The sequence below is a fragment of the Saccopteryx leptura genome, chromosome 3 (genome assembly GCF_036850995.1).
Source record: "Saccopteryx leptura isolate mSacLep1 chromosome 3, mSacLep1_pri_phased_curated, whole genome shotgun sequence".
In the NCBI taxonomy this organism is placed as follows: Eukaryota; Metazoa; Chordata; class Mammalia; order Chiroptera; family Emballonuridae; genus Saccopteryx; species Saccopteryx leptura.
This window is the reverse complement of record NC_089505.1, coordinates 167,159,830-167,186,787: the sequence shown is the minus strand read 5'-3', so window position 1 is coordinate 167,186,787 and position 26,958 is coordinate 167,159,830. Positions and strand designations below refer to the sequence as shown.

Genomic DNA, 26,958 nt, shown 5'->3' with positions numbered 1-26,958 from the left:
GTGAGTCTTAAACAAATGTAACAGAGGGAATCTGGTCAGTTTTAAAAAATAAAACATCGTTCAGACTTAAATATAAATAAAACAGAAATAATGTAAGTTATTTATTCTTTCTCTGTGGACCGGTACCAAATGGCCCATGGACCAGTACTGGTCCGCGGTCCAGGGGTTGGGGACCACTGCTTTAGAGCATTTCACCCAAAAGAAGCATAATATACATTCTTTTCAAGTGCCCATGAAACATTTTCTAGGATAGACCACATGAGGACACAGAACAAGTCTCAATAAATTTGAGACTTGAAATCATATCAAACATCTTCTCTGACGATAATGGCATGAAACCAGAAATCATCACAAGAAAAAAACTGAAAAACACACAAAGACATGGAGGTTAAATAACATGTCACAAAACAATGAATGGAATAACAAGGAGATCAAGAAAAAAACCATAAGATACCTTGAAACAAATCAAAATAAGAATACAGGCCCTGGCCAGTTGGCTCAGTGGTAGAGCGTCGGCCTGGTGTACGGGACTCCCAGATTCAATTCCCGGCCAGGGCACACAGGAGAAGTGCCCATCTGCTTCTCCACCCCTCCCCCTCTCCTTCCTCTCTGTCTCTCTCTTCCCCTCCTGCAGCCAAGGCTCCACTGGAGCAAAGTTTGCCAGGGCGCTGAGGATGGCTCTGTGACCTCTGCCTCAGGCACTAGAATGGCTCTGGTTGCGGCAAAGCGACGACCCAGAGGGGCAGAGCATCGCCCCCTGGTGGGCATGCCGGGTGGATCCCGGTCGGGCACATGCAGGAGTCTGTCTGACTGCCTCCCGGTTTCCAGCTTCAGAAAAATACAAAAAAAAAAAAAAAAAAAGAATACAACCACCCAAAACCTATGGGACACAGCAAAAACAGCCATAAAAGGGAAATTCATAGCATTACAGACCTACCTCAAGAAACCAGAAAAATCTCAAGTAATCTATCTTTACACTTAGAGGAAATAGAAAAAGAGCAGCAAACAAAGCTCATAGTGAATAGAAGAAAAAAATAGAGATCAGAGCAGAAACAAAATAAAATCTAAAAAAAAAAATACAAAAGATCAATAAAACCTAGAGCTAGTTCTTTGAAAAAATAAACAAGATTGATAAACCTTTAACCAGACTCACTAAGGAAAAAGGAGAGAAGACCCAATAAATAAAATAAGAAATGAAAGAGGAGAAGTCACAACTGACACCAAATAAATATAAAGGATTATAAGAAAATATTACAAATGACTAACATTTGAAACCATATGGTTTTGCAAACCAATGTCATCCCAATAAATTCAACTTAAAAAATAAAATTTTTTAAAAATAATATGAACTATATGAGAACATATTGGACAATTTGGACAAAATGGATAAATTCCTACAAACTCAATCTTCCAAAACTAAATCAGAAAGAATAAAAAAAATCTGAAAAGCCCTGGCCAGTTGGCTCAGCGGTAGAGCGTCGGCCTAGCGTGCGGAGGACCCAGATTCGATTCCCAGCCAGGGCACACAGGAGAAGTGCCCATTTGCTTCTCCACCCCTCCACCGCGCTTTCCTCTCTGTCTCTCTCTTCCCCTCCCGCAGCCAAGGCTCCATTGGAGCAAAGATGGCCCGGGCGCTGGGGACGGCTCTGTGGCCTGTGCCTCAGGCGCTAGAATGGCTCTGGTCGCAACATGGCGACGCCCAGGATGGGCAGAGCATCGCCCCCTGGTGGGCAGAGCATCGCCCCATGGTGGGCGTGCCGGGTGGATCCCGGTTGGACGCATGTGGGAGTCTGTCTGACTGTCTCTCCCTGTTTCCAGCTTCAGAAAAATGAAAAAAAAAAAAAAATCTGAAAAGACCAATTACAACTAATGAAATAAAAGCAATAATAATAATAATAAAACTCCCAGCAAACTAAGTCATGGACTGGGCAGCTTCACGGGTAAATTTTACCAAACATTCAAAGAAGAACTAACACCTATCTTTCCAAAATTATTCCAAAATATTCAAAAGGAGGAAAGACTCCCAAGCTCATTTTATGAAGTCAGCATTATCCTAACTCCAAAATAAATCAGATGATGACATCAAAAGGAAAGAAAATTATTGGCCAATATCCCTGATGAACATAGATGCTAAAATCCTCAACAAAATATCAGCAAACCAGATTCAGCATTAAAAAAGTCATACACAATAATCAAGTGAGATATATTCTGGGGATGTAAAGTTGGTACAATCTTCGCAAATCAATAAATGTGATACACCACATAAACAAAATGAAGGCTAAAAATCATATGATTAGAGCAACAAGATGTAGAAAAAGCATTTGATAAAATCCAACACCCATTTATGATTAAAAAAAAAAACTCTCAGCAAAGTGGAATAGAGGGAACACAGCTGCATATAATAAAGGCCATATATGACAAACCCAGGGCCAACATCATACTCAATGGGCAGAAACTAAAAGCACTTCGATTAAGATCAGGAACAAGACAGGGATGTCTGTTTTTACCACTTCCATTCAATTTACTGGAAGTCCTATCCACAGCAATCAGATAAGAAGTAAAAGCATCCAAATTGGAAAGCAAGAAATAAAACCACTATTTACAGATAACATGATCGTGTATATAGAGAACCCTAAAGATCCCAACAAAAAATAAAAAAAAAAACTACATGAATTGATAAATAAATTCAGTAATATAGCAGGATTCAAAATAAATATTCAAATATTCAGAAATTGATTTCTTTTTTTTTTTGTGACAGAGACAGAGAGAGTCAGAGAGAGAAATAGATAGGGACAGACAGACAGGAAGGGAGAGAGATGAGAAGCATCAATTCTTCGTTGTGGCACCTTAGTTGTTCAAAGATTGCTTTCTCATATGTGCCTTGACCGGGGGCTACAGCATACAGAGTGACCCCTTGCTCGAGTCAGCGACCTTGGGCTCAAGCTGGTGAGCCTTGCTCAAACCAGAGGAGCCCGTGCTCAAGCTGGTGGCCTCAGGGCCTCGAACCTGGGTCCTCTGGTCCCAGTTCGACACTCTATCCACAGTGCCAGAGCCTGGTCAGGCTCGGTTTCATTTTTATACACTGATAACAAGTTATCAGAAAGGGAAACTAAGAAAACAATCCCATTTACAATTGCATCAAAAAAAATATTGGAATAAATTTAACTAAGGATATAAAATACCTGAATTTTAAAAACTGTAAGACACTGATGAAAGAAACTGAAGAGGATACAAATAAGTACTTTGCCCTCCATAATTAAGTGTATGAAGAGATTTCCCACTCTAAAACGTAATATCCATCCTGGTTAAATTATTTAACAACTTAACCAAAGGAGACTATTTTAGAGAATTTATAACAAACATGATGGTTTTGTTTGCCTTTAAATTATTTTCTAAAATTGGGAAAAATTTAGGAAACATTCTACAGTATATTAAGAAAATAAGTATCTAACACTATCTGAGCCAGAAGAAAATTTTAGTCCAATTTTAGTTTTAAGACCAAACTCTCCAAAATAGACTTGAATACTTTTAAATGGTTTTCATAAACAATAAGCCAAAGACTAGGGACCAGACATTTTTTGTTGTTGTTGTATTTTTCTGAAGTGAGAAGCAGGAAGCAGAGCGACAGACTCCTGCATGCGCCTGGCTGGGATCCACCTGGCATGCCCACCAGGGCGTGATTCTCTGCCTATCCTGGGTATTGCTCCATTGTAACCAGAGCCATTCTAGTGCCTGAGGCGGATGCCATGAAGCCATCCTCAGCGCCTTGGCCAACTTTGCTCCAATGGAGCCTTGGCTGCAGGAGGGGAAGAGAGAGATAGAGAGGAAGGAGAGGGGGAGCGGTGGAGAAGTAGATGGGTGCTTCTCCTGTGTGCCCTGGCCAGGAATCGAACCCAGGACTTCCACACGCCACGCTGACGCTCTACCACTGAGCCAGTCGACTAAGGCCTAGGAACCAGATATTTTTAATATGAGTAATTATTTAAATTTTTGCTTATGATATAAACGGTTGAGTCTGTGTGATAATCGGAGACAGAAAAAGTCAAGCAACTTCACTCACCTATTTTGTTCCTCCAGTTTAGCCAGGAGTTCTAAGTCGTCTGGACTCAACTGTGACGGGGAAGATGGTGAAAGGGCTGGAGTGGACAGTGTGGTAGATGAGGATGTAGTGTGTAATGAAGCAGATGGACTTGCCACCTGACTGGCCATCTGACTGACTGTATATGATACTGTGTTCTTCACCCATGAGAGAGTAGAACTCAGCTTTTCTGCAACCTTGTCTGTCGCCACCTAAGGATAAAAATAAAAGTTATGTACATTTTAGTTTTACAGTATTCATTACCAAGAACTTGAAAATCCTGTTAACTTTTACTTAATAATCACCATCAGAATATTCCCTTTGAGGTGATAAAGGTATAACCTGTTTTAGCAATGATCACCGGAACATCCAGCTTTTGGAAACTTTCAGTTCTCCAGCATCAACAAACTAGAACAATGTTTTCAAAACTATAGGTGAAATCTATCAGGGAGTGATAAAATCAATTCAGTAGGTAACACCAGCATTTTTTTTTTAATTAAAAAGAGCAGAAGCCTGACCAAGCGGTGGCGCAGTGGATAGAGTGTCGGACTGGGATGCAGAAGGACCCAGGTTCGAGATCCCGAGGTCGCCAGCTTGAGCACGGGCTCATCTGGTTTGAGCAAAAGCTTTCCAGCTTGGACCCAAGGTCACTGGCTCGAGCAAGGGGCTACTCAGTCTGCTGAAGACCCGCGGTCAAGGCACATATGAGAAAGCAATCAATGAACAACTAAGGTGTCGCAACGTGCAACGGAAAAACTAATGATTGATGCTTCTTATCTCTCTCCGTTCCTGTCTGTCTGTCTCTGTCTACCCCTCTCTCTGACTCTCTGTCTCTGTAAAAAAAAAAAAAAAAAAGAAGATATACTGTCTTATGAAATTTTTTGTTTCAGTTACATACATGTATTGAAACTATATACTTACATATATGGATATGTATGGGTGTACTGAGTTGAGATATAAAATGTGTTCTTTATTGGGGTTGTAGTGAAAGAAAGAAAAAAAAAGGGAGTCAAGAAATGCAAACATGTTCATTAAGTGATGAGGATAGGGAAATGCTATAACATGACTAACAATTAAAAAAAACTGGGTTTGCTTGACATAAATAAGATGTAAAGAGATCCATAACATCTATATTCAAACCACTGAAGACTATTTTTACTAAAGAGCGTCTACTTCTAAAGAAACAAAATTATAATAAACAGTTAACATAGTGAAGTAGATTGAAGGCACCATTTTCAAATAGCTAGAACTATTCAGAAAATAGAATGGGATGCCTAAAAAGAGTAGATTCTCTACTAATGGCTATAATAATGCAGAAATTATGATATCCCAATGTCAAGAGTTTGTTGAGCCTGACCTGTGGTGGTGCAGTGGATAAAGCGTCGATCTGGACACTGAGGTTTCTGGTTCAAAACTCTGGGCTTACCTGGTCAAGGTATATATGGGAGTTGATGCTTGCTGCTCCTCCCCCCTTCTCTGTCTCTCTCTCTCTCTCTCTCCTCTCTAAAAATTGAATAGTTAACGTCTTTAAAAAGGAAAAAAAGAACTGCTGTAAAAAAAATTTGTTGAAGATGTGTTTCTGTTTTAAGTGGGCAATCAGAACTAGAAAAGCCTTTAAGTTCTCTTCCATCTCTAAGATGCAATGAATTATACAGATGTCCAAATATCTGTCATAAATCATAAATTAAGCAGATATGTATACAACAAATTCAGCTGAAAGATATAACATACACAAATAATATTCAAACAAGGCATTATCATATCATATCAGAGTGAAAAACAATATGAATAACCAAGTTTTTTTTTTTAAGTTTTTTTTAAATTTTTTATGTTTTTACAGAGACAGAAAGAGTCAGAGAGAGAGATAGGGACAGACAGACGGGAACGGAGAGAGAGGAGAAGCATCAATCATCAGTTTTTCGTTGTGACACCTTAGTTGTTCATTGATTGCTTTCTCATATGTGCCTTGAACCACGAGCCTTCAGCAGACTGAGTAACCCCTTGCTTGAGCCAGCGACCTTGGGTCCAGGCTGGTGAGCTTTTGCTCAAACCAGATGAGCCTACGCTCAAGCTGGCGACCTTGGGGTCTCGAACCTGGGTCTTCCACATCCCAGTCCGATGCTCTATCCACTGCGCCACTGCCTGGTCAGGCTGAATAACCAAGTTTTAAAGTTACATAAAACTATTCATAATGATATGAGTTAATAAATAAGGTATAAAGTATAGTAGATTTTTAAGGGATTACACTTTTAGAAAACCATCATAAAAAAAGCCTCTTGATTTTAAGTCCTTAGAAATATATAAAAGCTGAAAAGTACAAAGTGCTTTTATATGCTTTGAGAAGATTTTAAATTTTATGCAATAGGTAAATGGCTGACACACTATAAATTATTTTCTGAATCAGCATATTCTCAGCCAACCTTGGTTATATAAAGCAATTCATATACACACAAATTAAAACACCGATATATACACACAAATAAAAATCCTGGCAGACTATCTTGGCAGATACTGTTCTCCTGGAAATTACTTCCCTTGGGAATGGTATTACAGATGAGATCAGGGGCTCTTACTATTAAGGGAAGAACCCCCAAGAATGACAAGCAGGATAAAGGATAGAACCCAAGGGAAAGAAGTATGGGGCAGATCGTTTACCCTTCCAGGTAAAAGAAGTGCTCATCAATGCATATAGTCTAGCAGCACAGTTCATCAGGGCAAAAGACCAGATAGGAACCATGGAATAATTTAGCCAGAACTACCTTTCTGTCAGGAAATGGTAAGAGCCATGGTAAACAACAAGATAGCCTACTTGTGATTTGTTATCCTCCTGATCTTCTCTACATAGTTGCAACTTCAAATTCAATTGTGAAGATGGCACTAATTTGCATCTCAAAAGCACACTGTATTTTTAAAACAGAAAATCTACTAGGTAAAATTTATAGAAAAATGTTATTTTTACTAATACCATTAATTTCAAATATACATACAAATTTCAAGAATTAGTGCTTTAAATTTTCATTACATGGAAGTCCTCTGCTAAAGATAACTGCAACAAAGACAACATTTTTTATATTAAATCAAATTTTAATTTGTTATTTATTAAAACAAATAAATTTATCATACCCCTTCTGTACACTGTAGCAATAAGCTTCCATTTAAAGAGTTAAAATAACCAAGAGCATCATCCAGACATCTGTTCAACCTTGCTGAAATGAAATTTAGTCTTTAACTATTGAAGGTTCAACAATCCATCTTTAAATTCTAAATTCTTAAATATAACTGAAGTATTTAATTGCAGTTGCACTTTAATAAAGTTTAATACTCATGGTCTTAGAAATCCCCCAGGACTGAGTTATTTTTTATAGATCATCATGTCCCATTTTCCCTTTAACCCTACTTTCCCAAATCTCCACTCCACTGCCTCTAAACCTCTTTCCTTCATCCTACGGTAAACTGAGGTCATGAAGATATAATAAATCTGACACTGCTGTTACATCACAAAGTTCCTATCTACCTCATAGAGGTGTTATAAATTTCTTTTTAAACATTAACATACTTTGAAATGGTTAAAAACATTATTTAAAAGGCTTAGTAATCAGACACAAAAGGCCACATAATATATAATTCAATTTATATGAAATGTCCAGAATAGGAAAATCTAGAGACAGAAGTTAGATTAGTGGCTTCAAGGGACAGGGGGAGGAGGAACGGGGGAATGACTGCTAATGGGTGTGGGTTTCTTTCTAGATTGGTGAAAATGTTCTGGGATTGGATTGTGGTGATGGTTATACAACCTTGTGAATATACCAAATGCCACCAAACTGTACACTTAAAAGTATTGAATTTTATAGTATGTGAATTCTATCTCAATTTTAAAAATGCTTAGTCAGGCCCTGGCCGGTTGGCTCAGAGGTAGAGCGTCGGCCTGGTGTGCAGGAGTCCCGGGTTCGATTCCCGGCCAGGGCACACAGGGGAGGCACCCATTTGCTTCTCCACCCCTCCCCCTCTCCTTCCTCTCTGTCTCTCTCTTCCCCTCCCGCAGCTAGGCTCCATTGGAGCAAAGATGGCCCGGGCGCTGGGGATGGCTCTGTAGCCTCTGCCTCAGGCGCTAGAATGGCTCTGGATGCAACAGAGCGACGCCCCAGAGGGGCAAAGCATCGCCCCCTGGTGGGCATGCCAGGTGGATCCCGATCGGGCGCATGCGGGAGTCTGTCTGACTGCCTCCCCGTTTCCAGCTTCGGAAAAATGAAAAAAAAAAAAAAAATGCTTAGTCAATCTAAAAAGGCTATATAATGTATGATTCTAACCAGTGGTAGGATTCAAATAGTTTAACAAACAGTTCTCTGCCCTAATGATCGTTTTAAGTATAAAAAAATGATATACCAAAAGGTAGTTTATTATTTCATGCATTTGATATTTAAATAAGGACAATAAAAAAGGTACAAAAAATTAGATTGTTATATGTTTTAAAATATTAATAAAAAATATTAAATAATGCCTGACAAAAAAAATAAAACTGTTACTTATTTCCAATGACAGCTTGTCACCCCCTAGCTGTTTGGCCACTTTTTCTCTTTATGTTATATGTTTGTTTATTGAAGTAATAAATGTGAGGGGATTAAAATAAGTATTTCATCAAAGGTATTATGAGTTTTATGAAATGAATAAATATTACAAGCATAGTTCCATCAAATTTTTTTCACCTATGGACGGAATGAACATTACTACAGCACTTAGAATATGCTGTTGCACAGATGAACACTAAAAAAGAGTAAGGAATGTAAAGTTGTGATTTCCACATTGGGCAGCTGCCCAGGCACCCACCTTAGAGAGAACCCTGATTACAAGTGCCATTTTAACAACCAGTTCACCAAACTCAACAAAAAATTAGGTATCAGTCTGTCAAACTGGAGCGAACTGGCTGAATCCCACTCTAACTCTAGGTTATTCTGGAAAAGGCAAAACTATGGAGACAGTAAAAAGATCAGTGTTTGCCAAGGGTTGGAGAGAGAGAAGGAACAAATAGGCAAAGCACAGAGGATTTTTAGGGCAGTGAAAATACTCTATATGATACGTTAATGATGAATATGTATCTTTATGCGTTTGTCCAAACCTATAGAATGTAAACCATGACTGAACTGTAATATAAATTATGAACCTTAGGTGATGAAGACGGGTCAACACAGGTTCCTCAGTTGTAACACAGGTACCACACTGGGGGAGAATGCTGATAAAGGGGAAATGTATGTGGGGCCAGGGAAATCTCTGTACTTTCCACTCGAGTTTGCTGTGAACATAGAACTTCCCTAAAAAAGTAAAATCTTAATAATAAAATAAATATGAATAAATAATGTTTAGTCCTATACTACAATCTGTTCCTTCATTTGGAGTTAACCTTCAAGGACTCCTACCAGGACAACTTTGGCAAATGGATGTTACTCATATACCTTCATTTGGCAAACAGTCCTATGTCCACGTTACAGTGGATACCTATTCTGGATTTATAGTAACCTCTGTCAGAATAGGAGAGGCTGCTAAGCATCTTATAGCTCATTGTCTGTATGCATTTTTCTATTATTGGATTTCCTAAACTGGTTAAACTGACAATGCTCCTGCATATGTAGCAAAAGCATTTACTGTATTTTGTCAAACCTTTCGAATTATGTGTATTTCTTACAATCGTTAAAGTCAAGGTATTATTAAAGTGTACCCAGCAAATATTTTAAGGTCAATTTTAAAAAATTTAAAAGGGGGAGTCATATCCTGGAGCTCCGACGGGTCTACCATATCATGCTTTTTACTTAAAATTTTTAAAATTTCTTTTGAATGATGATGAACAGGAGACACCAAATCTTTTTCTCCTGCAAACTACTACCTTCTTTTATTTGATCCAGCTAATAACACTGTTTTGTCTTTTTCCAAATAGGTCCAGATATACAAAAAAGATTTATATAGGTGGATGGGGATCCTCAAACCCCTCAGCGAGATCTTCTGAGCATGGCTTTTAAGGTACCAAGAGGCAGAAAAAGCCCAATAGAGATCGGGTGAACTACCAGCTTTTTTTTTTTTGAACTACCAGCTTTTAGGATACACCCTTAAAGGCTCCTACACCCCAAAGGGGTCTCATAAGATTCCATCTGGGTCCTGCTTCAATATTGAATAGGAAGGTCACTGAGCTAAAGCCTGCCAGGCTTACATGCCTCTGCTGTGAGGAAACAGGGACACTGGAAGGTAGGCTTCCCCCTTGCTCCTCTAAGGGAGGGTTCAGTCTCTTCCAGCCCTGCTCTAGTCACCTATGACCTAACCTTGCCCAGAATGCTGGGGTTTGCCACTGAAGGCTGAAGGTGCTCAGGGCCATCGGCCCCATCTATGACACTGTGGACGAGCCTAGGGTATTTCTTCCAAGAAGCAGGTAAACTGATCTCACTTGCACAAGGGCCACTTAACTATGTCTTGCCTGAATAGTCAGGTTTTTTATTCTTCCCTCGAAGATCTCTGTTGTGGGTGTTGATAGTCCTTTTTCTGCTGCTTTGTTTAATATATAGTGTTTCCTTTATTTCTCCTACCTCAATGCCCCACTCATATTTCAGGCTGAGACCTACTCCTAATTTAGAGCTCTCTTTCCTCCCTTTGACAACTTCTATTATGAATCTACCTTTGCCACCCAGCTTAGTGTATCCCAAGGTTCTCTTTACCACGCCACAGTCGCAGAGCTCCAGGAAAAAGCAACCTGGTCTCATCTCTCCAGGCAGAGGAGAACAGAAGCTCCATCTCCACACATGCTGCAGATGGCTTTTCCAGTCTACCTGAATCATTACCAGCTAAAAGCAGTGGTCATTGGGACTTGGACGTGAGCTGCAAAGTATAGAATTGTGACAACAATTCCAGTGCCATGCGGACTTTTCCTGGACTCCTGCTCCTTGGGACAGCTCCTAACAGACTGAACTAGGGTTGGGTTGTATTTGCAGGGATTTGGAATGGTGTGGGTGCCAACTTGGACTTGGTGAACATGTTAAGGACACTACTCTTTTATGGATTCTTGCTGTATTGGCCAAGAGTTTGCTTAAAGGCCTTAATCACTGTAAAAAAAAAAATAGAAGACTGGATAAAGAAAATGTGGCACATATACACTATGGTATACTACTCAGCCATAAGAAATGATGACATCAGATCATTTACAACAAGATGATGGGATCTTGATAACATTATACGGAGTGAAATAAGTAAATCAGAAAAAATCAAGAACTGCATGATTCCATACATAGGTGGGACATAAAAACGAGACCAAGAGACATGGTCAAGAGTGTGGTGGTAACGGGGGGTTGGGGGTGGAGGGAGAGGGGGAGGGGGAGGGGAGGGCATAAAGAAAACTAGATAGAAGTTGACAGAGGACAATCTGACTTTGGGTGATGGGTATGCAACATAATTGAATGAGATGATAACCTGGACATGTTTTCTTTGAATATATGTACCCTGATTTATTGATGTCACCCCATTAAAATTAATAAAAATTTATTAAAAATAATAATGTTTAGTAAAAGCCTTAGATATTACTATAATATTTAAATAAGATCACCCATGAGAAATAATCATAGTTCCTTTATTATTTTACATTTTATTAGAACCTACAAGGATGCTCTGAACTCCAAAAAGGGCTATTTTTAAGGACTCCAATTTTCAATTCAAAATCTAAAATACTCTACAGTAGGTGTTGCTTTCCCCATTTCAAAAGTGAAGAAATGATAACACAGAGAAGGTATACAACTTTATGTAAGACCAGAAAGCTAATAAGAGTCAATCATAAACAGTCTGATTTGAGTCTTTCTTCTTAACCACTACAAGAGGGAACAAGACCAAAACCTGGTAATGAATGTGGTCACTGATGACCTCAATCAGCCTGTTTTCCCATGAAGAAAAGCAGAAACAAGATTACAGTAGATTGAGGAGGATCTGAGATGAGGAATTAGGAGCTGCAAAATATTCTGTTCACCTCTATGACCTCCTATTTTTGAGACTTCTGAATTCAAACTAATTCCTGAAGGCTGGCGGTTCCAGAAAGTTGCTCAGGATTTTACTGTACAACAAACTTTACTTTTTAAAAATGCCCTCAAACAGACACAAATTTAATTTGATTTTATTAAAAGAAGAAAAGGTTGGCACACTTCAGGTAAGTTGTTATGGTTATTTTTATTTTTATCATTGTTGGGTTAGCTTATTTTACAATATCAAGGCTGATTCCACAATTTAGCCTTTTATTTTTTTAGGATTTTTATATCACTTAATATTAACTTCCATTATTCACTTAATGCTCATAATTCTGTAGGACAGGTAATGTCTTTAGGGGTTAAGAAATCCAAGGTTAAGATCATTTAAAAGACTTCTTAACTCAAAATGGATCAAAGATCTAATCATAAGAACTAAAACTATAAAATTCTTAGAAAAAAAAAACATAAGGGGAAAGGCTTCATGACAATAATTCTGCAATGACTACTCAAATATGACGCCAAAAGCACAAACAAAGAAGAAAAAAATAGTCCTGGCTGGATAGCTCAGTTGGTTAGAGCATCATCCCAAAGCCCCTGCCTGTTTGATCCCCGGTCAGGGCACATACAAGAACAGTCTAATATTTCTATCTCTCTCTCTTTCTCCTTTCCTCTCTTGCTAAAATCAATACATAAAAATTTTTTTAAAAAGAAAAAAATAGATAAACAGGACTTCAAAATTAAAACTTTTGTTCATGAAAGGACACTAACAACAAAGTGAAAAGACAAGCCACAAAATGGAAGAAAGTATTTGCAAATCATATATCTGATAAGGGATTATATCCAGAATATATAAAGAACTAAAATCAACATAACAACAGCTCAAACAAATTAGAAAAGGGCAAAGGACTTGAACAGATATTTCTCCAAAGATACCCAAATTAAAAGATATATTCAGACTAATGAAAATGACAATATGACATATCAAAATTTCTGGATGCAGCAAAAACAGTAATAAAAGGGAAGTTTATATCATTACAGGCTTATATCAAGAAACAAGAAAAATACCAAATAAACAGCTTAACATCATATCTTAAGGAACTAGAAAAAGAAGAACAAAGGCAACCCAAAATCAGCAGGAGAAAGGATATAATAAAAAATTAGAGCAGAAATAAATGAAATAGAGAACAGAAAAACTACAGAAAAAAGTAATGCAACAAAGAACTGGTTCTTTGAAAATATCAATAAAATTGAGAAACCGTTGGCTACATTTACTAAGGAAAAAACAGAAAGGACTCATAAAATCTGAAATGAAAGAGGAGAAATTATCACAGATATCATAGACATACAAAGGATCATTGTAGAATTCTATGAAAAATTATATGGCACTAAATTCAACAATCTAGAAGAAATGGATAACTTCCTAGAACTACACAATCTTCCTAGACTGAGTCACCAAGAAGTAGAAAGCCTAAATAGACCCATAAGCAGGAAGGAAATAGAAACAACTATCAAAAATCTCCCCCAAAATAAAAGTCCTGAGCCAGACGGCTACACTAGTGAGTTCTACCAAACATTCATAGAAGAGTTGATTCTTATCCTTCTCAAAGTCTTCCAAGAAATAGAAAAGAAGCAATACTCCCTAACATATTTTATAAGGCCAACATAACCCTCACACCAAAACCTGGCAAGGACATTACAAAAAAAGAAAACTACAGACCAATATCTCTAATGAAGACAGATGCAAAAATCCTAACAAAATACTAGTAGCAAATCGAATACAACACATTAAAAAATAATACATCACGATCAAGTGGGATTCATTTCAGTAGGACAAGGATGGTTCAATATACATAAATCAATTAACATTATACACCACATCAACAAAACAAAGAACAAAAAACATATGATCCTATCAATAGACACAGAGCAGGCATTCGATAAGATACAACATTCCTTTATGTTTAAAACACTCAATAAAATGGGTACAGAAGAAAAATACCTCAACATAATAAAGGCCATATATGACAAACCATTAGCTAATATCATACTAAATGGTGAAAAACTGAAAGCTTTTCCTCTAAAATCAGGAATAAGACAAGGCTGCCCACTCTCTCCATTCCTATTCAACACAGTGCTGGAAGTTTTAGCAAGAGTGATCAGACAAAAGAAAGAAAGAAAAGGCATTCAGATTAGAAAAGAAGAAGTAAAGGTTTCACTTTTTGCAGATGCCATGATCCTGTATATAGAAAAAACCTGGGAGATGATGTCAGAGTGATGGCGCGGTAGGAAGCGATACCGAAAATCTCCCCATAAACTGAACAAGTTCTTCAACCAGAAACAGAAAAACCTATCCTTGGAGTCTTCAGATGCTTCACAACACACCCGAAGGTAGGGTCGAGCGAAAGATTGGCTAGATATATGGTCAAACCCCGGGGGAAATAAGGAGTAAGAAATGCTCCGCCTTCCTCTCTAATCCAAACAGGATGGCTTTCACTGAGAACTGAGAATATAGAAACTAAGGCGGGCATAGGGAGTGAATAGATCCAGGCCGCGGTACAAACAGCCAAACCAGGCTGTGGCACGGAGATCCAAGCCGCGGAAAAACCTGGGCAATTCAAGCTAACACGCGCGCCAAACCCAGACAAAGAAAGACAAGTGGGGCAGCCATTTTCTGCATCTCCTGGTCGGCACTCGCGTGGATAGCGGGCAAGAGATTCCTACGAACACTTCAGGGGTGGGCGCAGCCCGTGCTAACCCACAGAGAAGCAGAGTCAGAGGCCTCTGTGTGGGCAAAAAGCGGCATCTCCTAGGAGCCCCAGCGCCCTGAGGGGACCAGGCACGGGGAAGGAGCTGGAGCCATCTCCAACGACGGAACTTTTCTGTGCGGGAGGAGGGCTTTCTCGGAGTGAGAGGCGTCCCGCCTGAGCCTGATAGTCTGGTCAGCGCGCACGCATGGAGAGTGGGCAGGAGATTCCTCCGAACTCCTCAGGGGTGGGCGCCCATGTTTTCCCACAGAGGAGCAGAGTCAGAGGCCTGTGAGCGGGCCAGGAGCGGAAGCCCCAGCGCCCTGGGAAAGCCGCACAGGGACAGAGCGAAAGCCAATTCCAACGCCGTAACTTTTCCATGTGGGCAGAGGGCTTTCTCGGAGTGAGAGAAAGCCTGATTCCAACTGGCCTGATATCCAGGTCAGCGCGCACGGAGAGTGGGCAAGAGATTCCTCCGAACTCCTCAGGGGTGAGCGCCCGTGTTTTCCCACAGAGGAGTAGAGTCAGAGGCCTGTGAGCGGGTCAGGAGAGGAATCTCTGAGCTGCCCCAGCACCTTGAGGGCGCCGCGCACAGGGATAGAGCGAGAGCCAATTCCAACGCTCGATCTTTTCCGTGTGGGTAGGGATTTCACTCGAAGTGTGACCTGGCTGGTCTGACATCCTGGTGGGCGCGCACGGAGAGTGGGCAAGAGATTCCTCCGAACGCCTCAGGAGTGGGCACCCATGTTATCCCACAGAGGGGCAGAGCCAGAGGTCTTTGAGTGGGAGGAAGCCCCGCCTGATTATGCTAGCAGCTCTGACTGACTGAGCCTTACTCAGAGCTCTGTGCTGAGTGGGAATAGAGTGGGGAGTTGCCAGCTCTTTGAGCCTCTTACTATCCAGGCAGAGGCAGCAGCAACCCCATAGCTGGATTATCAGGCTTCTAATTGTGGAAGGAAAGACTAGGAGAGAGGCTCCAGGAACACTCTTACAGTGAGAGACCCTCTCACTGTTGGAGCCTATAAACACTAATGAGCCTCGACTGCCAACGAGACTGAAGCCCAATACATGACATCGCCATAGAGAATTATCAACTGCAAACCTCTTCCAGAGCGTGCCACAGGGGCAGAACCCGGGGTACAAAGTCACCGACCAGAAAGACAGAAAAGAAAAAGCAAGACGACAACCTCTCAAAATCAAGAATAATCTGCAGACTTTATAACCTACCCCATTTTATTATATTTGTTCGTCTGTGTCTCTTTTCTTCATTCTTGATTTTTTTTTCTATTCCAATTTGATCATTTAATTCTCTCTCAGTCTTACTCTCGCCTCTCTTTGAACTACACTACCCATAAGTGTTACATCTCCCATTATCTTTTCTTTCCTCCTCCTTTCTCTCTATGAGGGTTGCAATCCAAAACCCCTAACTCTCTCTTTCTCTCTCCTCCTTTTTCTTTTTTCTTCTTTAAGTGGTTCCATCTTTTCTCTCTCTCTCTCTCTCTCTCTTTTCTCCCTCTATATTAGTCTCTTCCTCTCTCCTTTACGTCTTCTCTCATTCAAACCTCAATAACGAACAAATTATCTTATCTGGGACTCAAACTTGTTTGTGGCATTTTGGAGGGTTTTTACTTCACCTTTTTAACACATTAGCAGTGCTCCCATCCCTGGCTCTCCATTTTATCTAGTTCTTGTTCCACTAAATACAATAGTAATTTTTTAATTTTCCACCCCTTTTTCCTGTTTCCCTCTTATTCCTCTCATCATAACTCTGAGTCAGCCAACACCTAAAAGCAAATCATTTTATTCTTGACCCAAATTTTTTCCTAATTTGCTTTTTGTGGGTCTATACTGCCCCCCCCTTTTTATATATATATATATTTTTTTTTCTTTTTCCTTTACCCCTTTATTACTTCTCCCCAATTCAGGCCCTCCACTACAGGTATTGTTTGTTCTCTTTAGTACAATATAATTCACAGTTCATCACAAGATTTTCTCAAGAAAGAGGGGAGAGGAGAGGAGAGGAAAAAAGGAGGGGGAGGAATAATTCCCTTTTTTTCTCAAATTTTTATCTTATTTTATTTTTCTTTATTTAATGATTAATTTTTTTAAAAAAACGCAATTTTTAATTTTAATTTTTATTTTTTTATCTTTTTATTCCTTATAAAATCTCATTAATACTATCAAGAAAACCACCCTCAGATGCCATTAAAGAAGAGAAAATCGAATATCATGGATACAAAAGAAAGAGAGGTAACACAGAGAGATGAGGAAAAATCTATGGAGAAAAAATTTAAGATATTGGAAACCTTGGAGTTAAACGACAGAGAATTTAAAATAGAAATCCTAAAAATACTCAGAGATATACAAGAAAACACAGAAAGGCAATTTAGGGAGCTCAGAAAACAACTCGATGAACACAAAGAGTATATCTCCAAGGAAATTGAAACTATAAAAACAAATCAAACAGAGATGAAAAACTCAATTCATGAGCTGAAAAATGAGGTAACAAGCTTAGCTAATAGAACAGGCCAGATAGAAGAGAGGATTAGCGAAATAGAAGACAAGCAACTTGAGGCTCAACAAAGAGAAGAAGAAAGAGATTCAAAAATTTTAAAAAATGAGATAGCCCTACAGGAATTATCTGACTCCATCAAAAAGAATAACATAAGAATAATAGGTATATCAGAGGGAGAAGAGAGAGAAAATGGAATGGAGAACATACTCAAACAAATAATAGATGAGAACTTCCCAAGCCTGTGGAAAGAACTAAAACCTCAAATTCTAGAAGCAAACAGAACTCCAAGTTTTCTTAACCCCAACAAACCTACTTCAAGGCACATCATAATAAAATGGGCACAAACCAACTGCAAAGAAAAATTCTCAAGGCAGCCAGGGAAAAGAAGAATACAACATATAAAGGAAGGCCCATTCGATTATCATCCGATTTCTCAACAGAAACTCGACAAGCTAGAAGAGAGTGGACCCCAATATTTAAAGTCTTGAAAGAGAGGAACTTTCAGCCACGAATACTATACCCATCAAAGCTATCCTTCAAATATGAAGGAGAAATAAAAACATTCACAGATACAGAAAAGATGAGAGAATTTATCAACAGAAAACCCCCACTCCAGGAAATACTAAAGGGGGTTCTCCAATCAGATACAAAGAATAAAAAAAAAACAACAGCAAAGCCACAAGTAAAAGCTCCAAGAAGAACATAACAAAACCAACTTTAAACTGTGACAACAATAAGAAAGGGGAGGAGAGGATGGAGATTAACAGTAGCAAAGGGTGATGGAGTGCAAAAGTACTCACAAAATAGTGCACTACAACGAACAGGGTAGGAACCCTTTTCATTACTTAAAGGTAACCACCATTGAAAAAACCACCACAGAAGCACATGATTTAAAAAAGATAGCAACAGAGGAAAGATGTATGGAACACAACCAAATAAAAACAAAAGATAGAAAAACGAAAGAGAAGAATCAAACAAGGCACAAAACTAACAGAAAGCAATCTATAAAATGGCAATAAGGAACTCACAAGTGTCAATAATTACACTAAATGTAAAAGGATTAAACTCACCAATAAAAAGGCACAGAGTAGCCGAATGGATCAAAAAAGAAAATCCAACTGTATGCTGCCTACAAGAAACTCATCTAAGTAACAAGGATAAAAACAAATTCAAAGTGAAAGGCTGGAAAACAATACTCCAAGCAAATAACATCCACAAAAAAGCAGGCGTAGCAATACTCATATCTGATGATGCTGACTACAAGACAGCAAAAGTACTCAGAGACAAAAATGGCCATTTCATAATGGCTAAGGGGACACTGAATCAAGAAGACATAACAATTCTTAATATATATGCACCAAACCGAGGAGCACCAAAATATATAAGACAGCTACTTATTGACCTTAAAACAAAAACTGACAAAAATACAATCATACTTGGAGACCTCAATACACCGCTGACGGCTCTAGATCGGTCATCCAAACAGAGAATCAACAAAGATATAGCGGCCTTAAACAAAACACTAGAGCACCTGGATATGATAGGCATCTACAGGACATTTCATCCCAAAGTGACTGAGTATACATTTTTCTCCAATCTACATGGATCATTCTCAAGAATTGACCATATGTTGGGCCACAAAAACAACATCAGCAAATTCAGAAAAATCGAAGTTGTTCCAAGCATATTTTCTGATCATAAAGCCTTGAAACTAGAATTCAACTGCAAAAAAGAGGGAATAAATCCCACAAAAATGTGGAAACTAAACAACATACTTTTAAAGAATGAATGGGTCAAGGAAGAAATAAGTGCAGAGATCAAAAGATATATACAGACAAATGAAAATGACAATACGACATATCAGAATCTATGGGATGCAGCAAAACAGTGATAAGAGGGAAGTTCATATCACTTCAGGCTTATATGAACAAACAAGAGAGAGCCCAAGTGTACCACTGAACTTCACACCTTAAGGAACTAGAAAATGAAGAACAAAGACAACCCAAAACCAGCCAAAGAAAGGAGATAATAAAAATCAGAGCAGAAATAAATGAAACAGAGAACAGAAAAACTATAGAAAAAATTAATAGAACAAGGAGCTGGTTCTTTGAAAAGATCAACAAAATTGACAAACCCTTGGCAAGACTTACCAAGGAAAAAAGAGAAAGAACTCATATAAACAAAATCCAAGGCCTGACCTGTGGTGGCACAGTGGATAACACGTCGACCTGGAAATGCTGAGGTCGCTGGTTCGAAACCCTGGGCTTGCCTGGTCAAGGCACATATGGGAGTTGATGCTTCCAGCTCCTCCCCCCTTCTCTCTCTCTCTCCCTCTCTCTCTCCTCTCTAAAAATGAATAAAGAAAAACAGAGAAAAAAAAGATTAAAAAAAGAAAGACTAAGCTTTAAAAAAAAAAAAAATTCAAAATGAAAGAGGAGAAATCACCACGGACATCGTAGATATACAAAGAATTATTGTAGAATACTATGAAAAACTTTATGCCACTAAATTCAACAACCTAGAAGAAATGAATAAATTCCTAGAACAATACAACCTTCCTAGACTGAGTCAAGAAGAAGCAGAAAGCCTAAACAGACCTATTAGTAGAGAAGAAATAGAAAAAAACATTAAAAACCTCCCCAAAAATAAAAGTCCAGGCCCAGACGGCTATACCAGCGAATTTTATCAAACCTTCAAAGAAGACTTGGTTCCTATTCTACAGAAAGTCTTCCAAAAAATTGAAGAAGAAGCAATACTTCCAAACACATTTTATGAGGCAAACATAACCCTTATACCAAAACCAGGCAAGGATGGCACAAAAAAAGAAAACTACAGACCAATATCTCTAATGAATACAGATGCTAAAATACTAAACAAAATACTAGCAAATCGAATACAACAACATATTAAAAAAATAATACATCATGATCAAGTGGGATTCATCCCAGAATCTCAAGGATGGTTCAACATACGTAAAACGGTTAACATAATACACCATATCAACAAAACAAAGAACAAGAACCACATGATATTATCAATAGATGCAGAAAAGGCTTTTGATAAAATACAACACAATTTTATGTTTAAGACTCTCAACAAAATGGGTATAGAAGGAAAATATCTCAACATGATAAAGGCCATATATGATAAACCATCAGCTAACATCATACTAAATGGCACAAAACTGAAGGCTTTCCCCCTTAAGTCAGGAACAAGACAGGGTTGTCCACTCTCTCCACTCTTATTTAATGTGGTACTAGAGGTTCTTGCCACAGCAATCAGACAAGACAAAGAAATAAAAGGCATCCATATTGGAAAAGAAGTAAAGGTATCACTTTTTGCAGATGATATGATCCTATACATCGAAAACCCCAAAGAATCCACAAAAAGACTACTAGAAATAATAAGCCAATACAGTAAGGTCGCAGGATACAAAATTAACATACAGAAAGAAGTCAATAGCCTTTCTATATGCCAACAATGAAACATTTGAGAATGAACTCAAAAGAATAATCCCCTTCACGATTGCAACAAAAAAAATAAAATACCTAGGAATAAACATAACAAAAAATGTAAAGGACTTACACAATGAAAACTATAAACCATTGTTAAGGGAAATCGAAAAAGATATTATGAGATGGAAGAATATTCCTTGTTCTTGGTTAGGTAGAATAAATATAATCAAGATGGCCATATTACCCAAAGCAATATACAAATTTAATGCAATTCCCATCAAAATTCCAATGACATTTTTTAAAGAAATAGAGCAAAAAATAATCAGATTTATATGGAACTATAAAAAGCCCCGAATAGCCAAAGCAATCCTAAAGAAAAGGAATGAAGCTGGGGGCATTACAATACCTGACTTCAAACTCTATTATAGGGCCACGACAATCAAAACAGCATGGTATTGGCAGAAAAATAGACACTCAGACCAATGGAACAGAATAGAAAGCCCAGAAATAAAACCACATATATATAGTCAAATAATTTTTTTTTCTTTCTTTCTTTTTTTTTTTTTTGAAGCTGGAAACAGGGAGAGACAGTCAGACAGACTCCCACATGCGCCCGACCGGGATCCACCCGGCACGCCCACCAGGGGCGACGCTCTGCCCACCAGGGGGCGATGCTCTGCCCATCCTGGGCGTCGCCATGTTGCGACCAGAGCCACTCTAGCGCCTGAGGCAGAGGCCACAGAGCCATCCCCAGCGCCCGGGCCATCTTTGCTCCAATGGAGCCTTGGCTGCGGGAGGGGAAGAGAGAGACAGAGAGGAAAGCGCGGCGGAGGGGTGGAGAAGCAAATGGGCGTTTCTCCTGTGTGCCCTGGCCGGGAATCGAACCCTCAAATAATTTTTGATAAAGGGGCCAACAACACACAATGGAGAAAAGAAAGCCTCTTCAACAAATGGTGCTGGGAAAACTGGAAAGCCACATGCAAAAGAATGAAGCTGGACTACAGTTTGTCCCCCTGTACTAAAATTAACTCAAAATGGATCAAAGATCTAAACATAAGACCTGACACAATAAAGTACATAGAAGAAGACATAGGTACCAAACTCATGGACCTGGGCTTTAAAGAGCATTTTATGAATTTGACTCCACAGGCAAGAGAAGTGAAGGCAAAAATTAATGAATGGGACTACATCAGACTAAGAAGTTGATGCTCAGCAAGAGAAACTGATAACAAGATAAACAGACAGCCAACTAATTGGGAAATGATATTTTTAAACACCTGCTCAGATAAGGGCCTAATATCCAAAATATACAAAGAACTCATAAAACTCAACAAACAAACAAACAATCCAATAAAAAAATGGGAAGAGGATATGAACAGACACTTCTCCCAGAAAGAAATACAAATGGCCAACAGATATATGAAAAGATGCTCATCTTCTTTAGTTATTAGAGAAATGCAAATCAAAACTGCAATGAGATACCACCTCACACCTGTTAGATTAGCTATTATTAACAAGACAGGTAATAGCAAATGTTGGAGAGGTTGTGGAGAAAAAGGAACCCTCATCCACTGCTGGTGGGAATGTAAAGTAGTACAACCATTATGAAAGAAAGTATGGTTGTTCCTCAAAAAGCCGAAAAAAGAACTACCTTATGACCCAGCAATCCCTCTACTGGGTATATACCCCAAAAACTCAGAAACATTGACTCGTAAAGACACATGCAGCCCTATGTTCATTGCAGCATTGTTCACAGTGGCCAGGACATGGAAACAACCAAAAAGCCCATCAATAGATGACTGGATAAAGAAGATGTGGCACATATACACTATGAAATACTACTCAGCCATAAGAAATGATGACATCGGATCATTTATAGCAAAATGGTGGGATCTTGACAACATTATACGGAGTGAAATAAGTAAATCAGAAAAAACCAGGAACTGCATTATTTCATACGTAGATGGGACATAAAAGTGAGACCAAGAGACATTGATAAGAGTGTGGTGGTTACGGGGGGAGGGGGGAGAGGGAGAGGGAAGGGGGAGGGGGAGGGGCACAAAGAGAACTAGATAGAGGTTGACAGGACAATCTGACTTTGGGTGATGGGTATGCAACATAATTGAACAACAAGATAACCTGGACATGTTATCTTTGAATATATGTATCTTGATTTACTGATGTCACCCCATTAAAAATAAATAAAATTAAATTAAATTAAAAAAAGGAAAAAAAAAAGAAAAAACCCAAAGACTCCACATAAAGACTAATAGAAACAATAAACCAATACAGTAAGGTCGCAGGATACAAAATCAATATAGAGAAGTCTACTGCTTTCATATATGCAAACAATAAAACTTTGGAAAATGAAATTAAAAAAATCCCTTTTACAGTTGCAACAAAAAGTAAAATAAAATACCTAGGGATAAACCTAACAAAGAATGTAAAACCACAAAGCATTATTAAAGGAAACTGAAAAAGACAAAATGAAATGGAAAAATATTTCATGTTCATGGACTGGAAAAATCAACATAATTAAAATGGCCATATTACCCAAAGCAATATACAAATTTAATGCAATTTCCATCAAAACTCCAATATCATTTTTTAAAGAAATGAAACAAAATATCACCAAGTTTGTATGGAACCATAAAAAAACCTCAAATAGCCAAAGCACTTCTGAGAAAAAAAGAACAAAGCTGGAGGTATTACAATATCTGGCTGTTATTATACTGTTATTATATTACAGTATATTGTTATTATAACAAATAGCCAGCCAACAAAATGGGAGATGATATTTGCAAACAACAGCTCTGATAAGAGGTTAATATCCAAAATATACAAAGAACTCACAGAGCTCAGTGATAAACAAGCGATCCAATTAAGAAATGGGGAGAGGACAAGAACAGACACTTCTCCCAAGAGGACACACAAATGGCCAACAGGTATAAGATGCTCATCTTCACTAGCTATGTAAGAAATGCAAATCAAAACCAGAATGATATACACCTTACACCTTGTTAGATTGGCTGTTATCAACAAGACAGGTAATAACAAGTGTTGGAGAGGCTGTGGGGAAAAAGGAATCCTCATTCACTGCTGGTGGGATTACAAATTAGTACACCATTATGAAAGGAAGTATGGTAGTTCCTCAAAAAATTAAAAATGGAGCTACCTTTTGACCCAGCAATCCCTCTATTGGGTATCTACCCCCAAAACTCGAAAACATTGGTATGTAAAGACATATGCAGCCCCATGTTTATCACAACATTATTAACAGTGGCTAAGACATGGAAACAACCAAAGTGCCCCTCAACAGTGGACTGGATAAAGAAGATGTGGTACATATATACAATGGAATACTACTCAGCCATAAGAAATGACGACATAGGGTCATTTACAACAACATGAATGGACCTTGAGAACATTATACTGAATGAAATAAGGAAATCAGAAAAAGCTAAAAACTGTATGATTTTACACATAGGTGAGATACAAAGCTGAGACTCATAGACATAAATAAGAGTGCAGTGGTTACCAGGGGAGGGAGAAGTCGGGGAGGGGGCAAGAGGGATTGGGGGAAGGGTGTAAAGAGTAACAAATATAAGGTGACAGAAAATGATTTGGCATTAGGAGATGGATATACAACATAATTGACTAATTAAATGATGGAGTGATGTTTGCCTGAAGTGTATGTACACTTATTAATCAGTGTCACCCTGTTAAAATAAATTTTCTAAATAAATTTTTAAAAATTGAACATAATTACCACAGGATCTAGTGATTCTATTTCTGGGTATATACCCAATAGGATTAAAATCAGAGTCTCAAAGAGATCTTTGTACACCAAAGTTCAGAGCAGCATTATTCACAATAGCCAAATGGTGGAAGTAACTTAAGTGTTCATCAAGGGATGAACAGATAAACAAAATGTGTATAGACATACAATAGGCTATTATTCAGTCTTTAAAAGGAAGAAACTTCTGATATATACTACATGAATGAAGCCTGAGACATTAGGTTGAGTAAAATAAACCAATCACAAAATAACAAATATTGTGTGATTCCATTTATATGAGGTACCAGAGTAGTCAAATTCACAGAGACAGAAAGTAGAATGGGGATTGCAAGGGGAGTGGTGAATGCAGAGTTTAATGGGTACTCTCGAGATGGGTAGTGATGATAGTTGTGCAACAATGTGAATGCCACTGAACTATACACTTAAAATGGTAAATCTAATATATATTTTGCCAGAATTAGATTTTTCTTTAAAAATTTGCCTCTTTCATTCCTTATACAATTGACCATTGCACAACACATTTGAACTGCAGAGGCCCACTTAACCGTGGAGTTTTTCAATAAATACACAGTGTTCTGTATCACTGAGGCTGGTTTCAACCAGCCTAAGTTCAAAAACAGTATTTTCAATTTTGGTGTCCACGGGGTCCTGGAACCTATGCCCTGCAGATACCACAGAACTATAGATAAGTTTTTAAGGAGTCAAAAGCTATACATGTTTTTCCAAATGCACGGCAGGTTGGTGCCCCAGAGAAAGAGAAACATCAATTTGTTCCACTTATTTATGCATTCATTGGTTGATTTATTTTTTCAGCAAGAGAGAAAGAAGGGGAGAAAGGGACAGATAGGGACAGACAGGAAAGGAGAGAGATGAGAGGCATCAACTCTTCGTTGCAGCACCTTAGTTGTGCATTGATAGCTTTCTCATATGTCCTTGACCAGGAAGCTCCAACCAAGTCAGCGACCTTCAGCTCAAGCCAGAGCCTTTTGGGCTCAAGCCAGTGACCATGGGGTCATTTCTATGATCCCACGCTCAAGCTGGCAACCTGTGCTCAAGGTGGCGAACCGAGCTCAAGGTGGATGAGTCCACGCTCAAGCTAGCAACCTTGGGGTTTTGAACCTGGGTCCTCAACATCCCAAGCCGAGGCTCTATCCACTTCTGCCACTGCCTAGTCAGGCTCATTGCTTGATTCCTATATGTACCCTGACCAGCAATCAAACCCACAACCTTGGCGTACCCTGATAATGCTCTAACCAACTGAACTACCTGGCCAGGGAATCTTCTTTTCCAATATATACATTCAATGCTACAATCTAACCTCTAAGCACTACTTTTACTGCTATTCCTTTTCCTTTACTTCAAAATATATTAAATTTCTCTTGAAACTTTTTTTGACACTATTTAGATCTGTGTCATTTAATATTCAAATAGTTTATGATTTTCTAACTATCTTATTTTTTTCTAACTTAATTTACTGTGGGCTGACAGCACAAGTTAAGGTATGTTTTATGGCCCAGCATGTAGTCCACCTTGGTAATGGTTGCATGTGAGTCTGAGAAAAATGTGTGTTCTGCTAGTGTTGATAAAAAAAAATTCTATAAATGTCAATTAAATCCAGATGACTGATGGTACTGTTCAACTATATCCTTACTGGTTTTCTAACTTCTGTTCCTATAAATTAATGAAAGAAAGGTGCTCAGTCTCCAACTACAGCGGTAAGTTATGTATTTTTCCTTGAAATTCTATCAGTTTTTGCCTCACCAACTATTATATCTTCTGGGAGAATTGATCCCTTTATTGTTACATAAATGCCTAAATTATTTTCTTTCTCAAGTTGGCTTTGACTGACATAGCTATTCCAGTTTTCAATTACTCAAAAAAGTCCAAAAAGTAAATAAGTTCACATAATACACATGAAGGTTTGAAGGCCATCTGGTTTCCAGTTTCTGGCTGTTTTTGGCCCAGAGGCATTCCCTCCCCCCACCTTTTTTTTTTTTTTTTTTTTGGAAATACAACTTTGCGTTTAAAAGGATATTTGCTGGCTCAGCGGTAGAGCGTCGGCCTAGCGTGCGGAGGACCCGGGTTCGATTCCCAGCCAGGGCACACAGGAGAAGCACCCATTTGCTTCTCCACCCCTCCGCCGCGCTTTCCTCTCTGTCTCTCTCTTCCCCTCCCGCAGCCAAGGCTCCATTGGAGCAAAGATGGCCCAGGCGCTGGGGATGGCTCCTTGGCCTCTGCCCCAGGCGCTGGAGTGGCTCTGGTCGCAATATGGCGACGCCCAGGATGGGCAGAGCATCGCCCCCTGGTGGGCAGAGCGTCGCCCCTGGTGGGCGTGCTGGGTGGATCCCGGTCGGGCGCATGCGGGAGTCTGTCTGACTGTCT

General features: G+C 38.8%; 1 protein-coding gene across 5 annotated transcripts in view; it reads right to left on the bottom strand.

Annotated features, from left to right (window-relative positions):
• The window catches only part of EVI5 (ecotropic viral integration site 5), a 260,068-nt gene that overhangs the window by 192,735 nt on the left and 40,375 nt on the right, over positions 1-26,958 (bottom strand). For 4 of the 5 annotated variants that reach the window (XM_066376780.1, XM_066376784.1, XM_066376782.1 and 1 more), the window contains exon 2: positions 4,061-4,290. In XM_066376780.1, coding sequence (XP_066232877.1) covers positions 4,061-4,209 — 149 coding nt within the window. In that variant the 5' untranslated portion in view covers positions 4,210-4,290. Of the gene's footprint in view, positions 1-4,060; positions 4,291-19,520; positions 19,675-26,958 lie in introns of those variants that run through there. The other variant, XM_066376781.1, reaches the window with a different exon arrangement.